Consider the following 9,548-nt stretch of genomic DNA (forward strand, 5'->3'; position numbering starts at 1 on the left):
AACGGCTGTTAATAGCTAGTCAATGGCAGGTACTGGATTGTCATGTTTAAAAGTTTGAGTACTGAATTGTCGCATTTTAAAGTTTGAGGACCAAAGTGGCACTGGGCCCAAAGTGCAGGGTACTAATCGAGAATTTTTCCTAATTTTTAAGCTTCAATGCTGTCCATTTCTTCCCGATAGAAGCGACAACAAAGCACCGACATCAATCAATGTTGTTAGGGCTGGACTTGGACTACTGCTGGACCGTGAAGAATGGTATCCGGCAGCCGAAAAAGGATATTAGGCGTGTTCAAGCCTATCTGAACTGTCTCTAACATTTTTTTAAACTCTTTTTTTTTTTATATTTAATGGATTAGAAAGATAATATGGAGCCATTTAGTATATATTATTAATTTTTGAACTAGTCTAATGGTTGAATACTTGAATTGGACCGTTTGAACCATGGTTTAGTGAACAAAATGGGGAATGAATCGATGATTGTATCCAGTCCCCTGCTGACAACACTGGTATTAATGTACTAACACATTGGGGTGTTGATGTATTATCATCATCAATAGAATGTAATGTAATGGGTTCTAATTTATGAGACTCCAATTTTCTATTCTCAGATGTGAATCTTGAATCATTTTCTCCCTTCTACGAATATCTGGTTTTTAACGAATGTTTCTTTAAATTTGAAGACTATTTAGCCTAGGCATATGCGGCCAATATCGAGTTTGTCTGGATCCTCCATCCCCCTTTGCCTCCCTCTTAGCCAGAAGAAAAATCTGGCCACGAAATGAAAGCAAACGACTGATAGGGATCAGTGGGCCTATGACTTGATTTCTGGTGTTCTAATCTCTTATCATGCCCAGTTTTAGCATTAAGAATCGGCTATGCCCAGTTCCATACCTGCAGTCTGCAGATTGCTTAAGAAAACACGGGAGTATCAGCATTCCATACCCATTTGGCCTCCTTGGAAATAGTTCAAATTGTGAAAGGAGAGAAGTTGGAAAACTAAACCTTTAATCTCCCCCAAACTCTTATTAAGCTCTGGCAATCTGGAGGTTCTGGAGGTATCATAACAAGGCCAGGGTCGAATCGATCACTGGATCTCCTGTCCAAGAACGCACTGCACCCCAAGGTCCCCAACACATTTTTGAGTATCCAAAACCCCATTGTTTTCGAACTGTTGATCCATATGATTGGACTGATCGGTCCAGAAATCGTCCAGGCAACTGATTCCGTTTCACTTATGACCTGGTCTTTTGCCAAAAACCATTGATTTAGTAAGTGACCCACTGACCCGGGTTGTCAAACTGGCATCTTGTTTGACCCAGACAATGGCTTTTGGCTATTTTTTATTTTATTTTTTAAATTAAAACAGGTCATCTATTTAAACCGGACGGTTGAATTGCTGGCCTGAAAACCGGTGGCCAAAGCGGTTCCCATTCCAGGTCAGTTTTTAAAACATTGCCCGAAACATATTTTTGGCCATCGGTTGTGACACAATTGCCTATATCATTGCTTACTAGGGACGATACCGTACTTCCCCGTCAATTGCCCACTTGATTCTGATGTTGTTACAATTGATGTGAATTAATCTCATTGGTGGGTATTGGGGCACTCTCATAGGGCATAGGAGCCAAAAGACATGATACATATATTTTGTTATTTTTTACCTTTTTACTCTATAAACTATATGATTTGATAAAAAAAATTGTTACGTATTGGCCCGTATCGGCCGATATGTATCATTCTGAGACCTCTCCGATACACCTAGTGGGTGTATCGGGGTCTGATCGGTTCAGGGGGTGGAGAAGCCCTAAACTGGCCCCCCTGAACTGGTTTTTGAAAAAAAAAGCTACCGATATCGCTCGATGCACCCCTACCGGCATATCGGGCATATTGATACTTTTAACCTTGATCATCATCATCATCATCATCATCATCTAATCCTTCTCCCAACCATATGCTGTCGGCTATATATATAAGAGTTTGGCAAAAGTTTTAGTCCCAGCTACCAACCTAACAAAGCCCTCATTTTCCTGGCTTGGGACGGAAAGTGATTAGAACCCTAATTTTCCACAAAAAAGAGTTGACATGATACAGAGATGAAACTCGTCCAATATGAGGTATATATATGTAATCTTTCAACTAATTAATAAAAGCCAGTCTTACTATCTTTTTTCAAAGCTTGGTGGTAGAAAAGCCTAAGGATATAACATTTAACAGTTATTTCTCTCTAGAGTAACCAAGGACAAGAGCAATGATCACAAATGAGAAAACATAACGATTTTTAATCTGTAACTCTAAGATTAAGCTTTCAAGTGCACAACCCTTTTTAGAAGAAAATGATGCAAAGCAAGTAATCATACCATTTGAGTTTGCCACTTCAAAACTTAACCATCACCAGAATACAAGGAGTTAACGGCAACAGTGTCTATGAGCTGGATTTTATGCTGAAACAGAATTAATTCAATGCTCTAAAGCTTCTTGTTTCTTAGCCTTCTCTTTCTCTAATAAGTACATTTGTTCCGCCTCTGGTATCGCTAACATTATTGCATTCATTTTGAAATTAATTTCTTCAATCTTTTCAATTAGTCTGTCATTTGTAAACATGCCAACAAGGACATTTTGGATTGTTTCCCAGCTTTCAATCAATGGTAAAGCAATAATCACAGCAGATGCAATGGTACCCCAAGCAATAGCAATGACTGCCCAAAATGTGAAGTACCCCAAATTGAACTCTCCTGCATTAACAAAATCATTATTGACTCAATAAAATGATAATAGAAGATAAATAAAGATTTTAAAAGGAAATACCTTAACTGTCAACATTAACTAGTTCATCTGTAAAGGTAATTGTGTATTCATGCAACATCCAAGGAACTGAAAGCAGCCCACAAATGAATTTACCTGCTGGAAGTGAGAGCATAGGCCATACTATCACGATGACAACAGTAAAAGCAACACCCCATTTTGCTATCCAGGCTTTAGCTCTTAACAGCTTTTCCTCTCTGAACTCTCCAGCTGGTAACTCACTCTTTTCCTTCTCAACCATGGTTATCTGCTTGGTAGTCCCCCAATCATAGTTTTGAGGCCATAAAAGACTAAATATAGCATGAACAGCTCCACCAGTCAGTATAGAAACCAGATTTCCAGCAAGCATTGGCGAGTTTCGGCCTGTAGTGTCCAGATTAACTCGACCATACTGAATGCTTGTGACTGATAACCATGTAATAATTCCAAGAATACAGCCAACGATGGTTCCGACAATGGCACCTGTTGAGTTGGCCTTTTTCCATAGAAGCATGAAGGCTATAGGGAAAACTGCTGAACCAATGAGTACTCCCATGGCTAGATACATCCAACCAAGTGAAACTCCTGCCTTATTCAGAACCACTGCTAGCACTCCCATGAAAGATCCAAACCCTAGAACAACCCCCCTTGAAATTTTGAGAATTTGCTTCCCAGTTGCATTTGGGTTTATATAGGTGCGGTATATGTCATATGTGCATAAAGAAGAAACAGCTATTAGCTCAGAGGAACCAGCAGATGTCACAGCCCTGAAATGCAAGCAAATCCAAGTTAGCTTCTTTCTCATTATCAGGATTGCCATAGGAACCAAATAAATTCTGGGAATACATTGGGCCAGAGTTCTACATGGTTTAGATGTTACTTTTCAATGCCACTTTACCTTGTTTTCTGATATTCCTTATATGGAAAATTTGGTGTAAAACTCATTGATGTTCTTGCCAATAGATGTAATTGCAACATATTGTAATTTGCTGCCATCTAGACTTTTGTTTACTTGCATTGATATTCTTGTTTTATTTTTTCAATAGACCACACTCAACATGTAGCTCATAACACCCATCAAGACTGTTTAACTGAAAGAAGCATGCCAAGAGTTTAAGAAAACAGGGAGGAAAAAAGGTTGGTGCGCTACAAATAGAAAATTTTAATTATGAAAATTTAATTAGAAAAAACTGAATGAATTATATTTTGAGAAGACTCTTCAGATAGGAATGACTTTGGAGGCCAATTGGATATAGTTAGCATGCATGCACCATTAGCTCAACAGAGGAAAATATTTTCAGTTTAGCAAGAAAACTGTATTTATTTTTTGTTTCCATTTTGTAATACTAAAGTTAGCTAGGTTGGCTGTTATATAGATGCAAGAAACTCACATAAAAAGCATTGTAAGAAGTAGGATGGAACCCCCTTTTCCCATCAAAGCTATAGCAGTGGCAGGAGGGACAAGTCCATGACTGGCTTCACTTGCTGTTATTGGTAGATCAAGAGCTAGAGCTCCTATTCCCAATGATGTTGCCAGTGAGAAAGGTACAGCAAACCAAACCAGCCCACCCAATAAATAGCCTTTATGAGTTGATGAAGGCCGTGCTGCAATGGCACTAACCCAATATCCCTGTAAAACTTGACAGAGGAAAACATAAATATACCTGAAAATATTAGTTAGTTTAGCAACTACATATTGCAAATCTAAACACTTGGGAGATAACTAGAAATTGATTACTCTAACAAATTATTGCCATATTGAAATTGCCAAGAGGACAGTAATACTTACATTGTCGACGAAGACAGTACCGAAGTTGCCAACAATGTTGATGATTCCGAAAACAAGGCCACCAGAACTCAACATTGTCAAGTAGGAACCCTTGTGGTTTCCACTAACAGGTCCACAAGCCTGTCCATCATGAGAAAATGGTTCCTGACACATTCTTGATTTGCTGGCAACTTCCAAGAGACGATCATATACAACATGTGGGCTGCCAAGCTCACTACTTGCCGTATAAACAAGGTAGACAAAGATGACCAGAACCACATGCACTGAGAGTAGAATAAAAAGCAGAAAATATTTGTAAATCCAGATATTTAGACACTATATAGCATTTGATATATGGGTGCAGCCTAAATCTAATGTGAGGTAGGACTACCTATAGCAGAATGTATGTAGCTGGCCAAGAAAGTAGCTTTTAGTCCACCAGCTAATGTGTAAACTATCACTCCCAGAGGAATTAAAAAGCTTGCAGCATAAATGTCCACCCCAGTAAGTGCATTTACCACAGCAGAACCACCAAGAAGAAGCATGGCCGTCACAATTATATTTGTCAGAAAGCAGAAACAGAGGAAGACAATATGAGCAGCAGTCCCCCATCTGAAAGGAAGATTCAATTGCATTAAAGGAAGAGTAAATCCATCCTGTAAGACTAAATAACAGGTACAGTACATCCATCATGTGAAACCTATTTTTCCTTCTACATAGAGATTGCAGCCTAAACCCTAAATTGTGTGCATTTAGTGATTCATAATCATTAATCAGTCTGCAATGGATTTCACAGGGGAATTCACCTCCAAAATATAGACATAGAAGTAGGAAACCCATGTGACTGTAATAAGTTACCTGGCTCTCACAATTTCACAGACAGTATGAGCATGAGGAGCTTTTCTTTTGATCTCTATAGCCATAATGCCAAACAAGAGCACCTACAAGGCAGAATGGAATAAGAGCAATTGAATTGTTTTCTTCTTTCCTTGCCAAGAAAGAAGAATACAGAACTGTGAGTTAATTCTATAAAACAAGAACAATATTTCATACTAGACAGACCTGGATGGTAGCCCCACTTGCATACCAAAATGGCCCACTAATACCATATTCCCAAGCAACATTAGAACTTTGCAGGATTGTGGCAGCCCAGGTCCACTGCAAATTCCAAGATCAAAATTGTAAGTGAAGAGTAGTCCAATTTAAACTAAAATTTGGAGAAGATTCAAGAATGTAGGTGCCTCTGGTTAACAAGGAACAAACACCTGGGATACAATCACACTGGCAATGAGTCCTGTCTTAACATTTCTGCCAGCCGTGTTGAACCATTCAGATGTGTGGCGAGATCCCACATATCGCTTTTCAAGCCATACCTGGTTAAGCCAGATGGAGTGCACAAACAAATAAAGCCATGGATTACTAGGAATGAGCTATATAAAGAAGAGGGACGCAAAAATATAGTGTGGTTGTCAAGATGGCCGAGTTGGTCTAAGGCGCTAGTTTCAGGTACTAGTCCGAAAGGGCATGGGTTCGAATCCCATTCTTGACAAATTTGTTTTTCGCCCATGTTTAAGGCCTAAGCGCTACCAATATACCATTACCATGCATGCGGCCGTGATAGAACTGAACCCAACATGATGCCATGGGCCCCCATTAAGGAGTTTACGATCTGCTCGATAGTGGGTCCCACAGAAGATGAGTCAGATTAAGAAAGAGCCCAAGCCCACTTGGTGGGGCCATGTCTCAGGCTCTCAGAAAACAGCCTTATAGGACAAAGGCCAACCACAACGTGTTTATCTCTCTGTAAGTCTGTATGTACCTTGCTTATGTTAAGCGCTCATCTCATCTAGGCGGGGCCTTCTTGATAAGCCAACCACCACACCAGTGCTGTAGTGCAGAAACAAATTAACGGAGACACAGAGAGAGAGAGAGACGTACCAAGAAAGAAGTAAAAACGGCAAACAAAGCCCCAAAACCCAAAATAACGGAATAGCCAAGTCCCTGATTAAGAACAGTTTGCCCTCAAAGAAACTACTCTGCCGCACGCACCCACCTCCATCCGCCACATGGTAGTATTTGCCGGAGAATCCAAACGGCGGACACTGAGAAGAAGAAGAAGCCATGAGCGAGGGGGGGGGGGGGGGGGGACTGGGGAAGAGGGGAACTCTTAATTTATCTATCAATTATCCATCTCATCTCCCTTCATCAATTATAAATATAGTTGGACGTGGACGGAGGAAAGCTGTAGGCTGTGTTGTGTTGTGTAGTGTAGGTAAGAATACAGAGGAAGTCAAACAAGCAAAAGTCTTGGAATCTTGGCTTGGCGCTACCCGCCTACCCCTCACTCTCATGTCTCATCTCAATCTCGCAAGTGGCAAATTGGAATATTCACCTCTTTTGTTCCTCTCCCATAATATGAATATCATCATTCTCATCACTTGATGGTGGACCCATCATCCATGGTTAATCAGTTTTGGTTGGGATCTTATCATGAAAATATACGGCCTGGATTTTATTGGTCTTCTTGAGTGGAACTGTTCGATGGAACACTCCATAGTTTCCAGTTTTTGTTCAACCAACAGCTATGGTCCTAATTTTCGGCACATCCCATCCCATTATTGACAAACACTCCTCATCCACAGTGGATATACAAACGATACCCCTTGCTTGGATTACCTAATTTTATGCTTTCATTAAGTTATTTGTTTATTCATGTGAACTCCATTTGTATGGGTGAATTAATTAATAGTTTAAAATGAAGACATTCTTTAGTAATTTACTGTTTTTCCTTTTTTTGATTTTTGATTTTTTTATCCCATGTCATTTTTTAAACAACCAATCAGATGCACTTTCCCATCACCTAAATAATCTTTTCTCCTAAAATTTCTCCTAAACTACCTCCCTCACTTTCTCCAAAATTATCTCTAACTCCTATTTATCTTCTAAATTATCTCTAATTCCTATGTATCCTCTCCCATACTTTTTATCTATATCTATCTAAAGAAAGTTTGGATTAAAAAAAAATTAAGAATTATTTAAATATTCTAATAAAATTATATAATAACTTTAAAATATTTATTAAAAATACAAAAAATAATTTTATATTTTTACAAAATATATCACAAAATTATGTACTAATAATTTAAATTATGTTTTTCCTGATTATCAATTTAAATGTTTTTCAAACATTTAATAACATGTAATAGCTTTAAATAAATAAAAATCAAATCACGAAAAATTTTAAATATTTTATATATTATTTAAATATTTATCATAGCTAGATTTTAAATAGTTAAAAAAATGGAATTATGTAATAAATTTAACTCAAAGTAGAAAAATAATTATAACATAATGTTTAAATTAATAATAATTTAATATATTAAACAATTAATAATGAAATTATATAATAATAGAATAAATTATGATTTTATGGATAATTAAATTCAATAAATAATTAATATTTTAAAATTTAAATATTTTACATATTATTTAAGTATTTAAATAACTAAATATTTAACATAACTAGATTTTAAATAGTTAAAATAAAGAATTTATATAATAAATTAAAAAAAATTCCAAAGAGTAGAAAAATAATTATAACATAATATTGAAATTAATAATAATTAAATATTTTTACATAATATTGTAAATAACTAATTTCACTTATATCAAGTAATAATTCGAGAAAATAACTTTAAAAAATTTAATATTTACTAATAATAATTTTAAACTCTTAATTTGATATTTATTGTATTTCAATAATTATTTATTGTTTTTTGTGATATATGTATTTTCAATGATTATGTATAAATTTAATTTGTTTTGTTATTTAACAGAAAACTTTCAATAATTATTGGAGATTAAACTATTCTTATTGATTTTTTTTTAAATTAATTTATTATACTTATTTTATTTATTGTATTTTTGTTATAACTTATTGATTAATTAATATTTATTAGAGATTAAACTATTATTTGAGATTATACTATTTATTTGAGATTAAACTATTTTTAGTACTTATTGTACTTTTCATTATCAATATATTTTCAATAATTGTGTATTTTCGCTATAAATTTTCAATAATTATTGGAGATTAAACCATTGTTATTTATCAAAGATAAGAGTATTAATTTAATTAAAATTATGAGTGTTCATGAGTTGGTTTGATCCCAGCCGTAGGCTATTTGGCCAACCAAATTGACCTGATCAAGTTGGGGAATTGGTCAACTGAAACCGACTGACATTTTGTGAAAACTAACCAACTCAAGTTGTATAGGTTTGGGTTAGTTTTCACAAAAGGTCAGTCAGTTCAAAAGATTTAAACTTAAAAATTAAATTAAATTTTACAAAATTATAGTACAATTATTAAAAAATAAATTTATGAAATAAAACATTTTAGACCAAGAAATATGAGAGATTTCTCACTTTTTCATATTAAAAATTATATTTAGAATATATATATATTGTTCGATTTTGGTCGGTTTACAAATGGTCAAAGTGAAACTGATCCAACTTGGTCGAATTGGGAATTTTTTGAACCAAAGCCAACATAAAATACTAGAAAACCGACCAAATTAGGTCGAGTTGATCGGGTTGGACGGTTTCATAAGTTTGATGGACAAACATAACTGAAATTAATTATTGTTATTTTTATATTATAAAAAATTTATTAAAAGTAGTATATAAAATATAAATAATTATTAATTATTTAAAAGTTGAAAATATAAAACAATTATATACTCTTATGTGTTTTTGTTAGGGTCATTTACTAGAACACCCCTTATAGTTTTACATATTTACTTAAACCTACCTTATACTTTTCATTTTACTAAAACATCCCATATATTTTACAACTTATTTACTTAATCAACCTTTCATTAAGGAGTGTTTGTTTTGCAATTAGGCCCATGATTTTTATTCCAAAAATACCCTTAACACTTTTTTATACAGAAGATAAAATTGGCCAAATATAACCAATAGAGTGGTTGTATGTGTCTTA

General features: G+C 35.2%; 1 protein-coding gene and 1 non-coding gene across 2 annotated transcripts; one reads left to right on the plus strand and one right to left on the minus strand.

Moving 5' to 3' along the window:
- Positions 1-2,320: 2,320 nt before the first annotated feature.
- Positions 2,321-6,687, minus strand: LOC148879461 (urea-proton symporter DUR3-like). Its single transcript, XM_088960989.1, is given in 10 exon segments — positions 2,321-2,732; positions 2,899-3,548; positions 4,173-4,411; positions 4,571-4,833; positions 4,941-5,161; positions 5,408-5,490; positions 5,612-5,707; positions 5,815-5,922; positions 6,488-6,573; positions 6,576-6,687. Coding segments are annotated over 10 exon segments (2,118 nt in total). The 5' UTR covers positions 6,673-6,687; the 3' UTR covers positions 2,321-2,457.
- TRNAL-CAG (transfer RNA leucine (anticodon CAG)) lies at positions 6,018-6,098 on the plus strand. The gene has a single exon. It is a non-coding gene; the product is annotated as a tRNA-Leu (tRNA).
- Positions 6,688-9,548: the final 2,861 nt, after the last annotated feature.

This window comes from Nelumbo lutea, chromosome 1 (genome assembly GCF_056320005.1).
Source record: "Nelumbo lutea isolate HS-2025 chromosome 1, American lotus-T2T, whole genome shotgun sequence".
NCBI classification, from domain to species: domain Eukaryota; kingdom Viridiplantae; phylum Streptophyta; class Magnoliopsida; order Proteales; family Nelumbonaceae; genus Nelumbo; species Nelumbo lutea.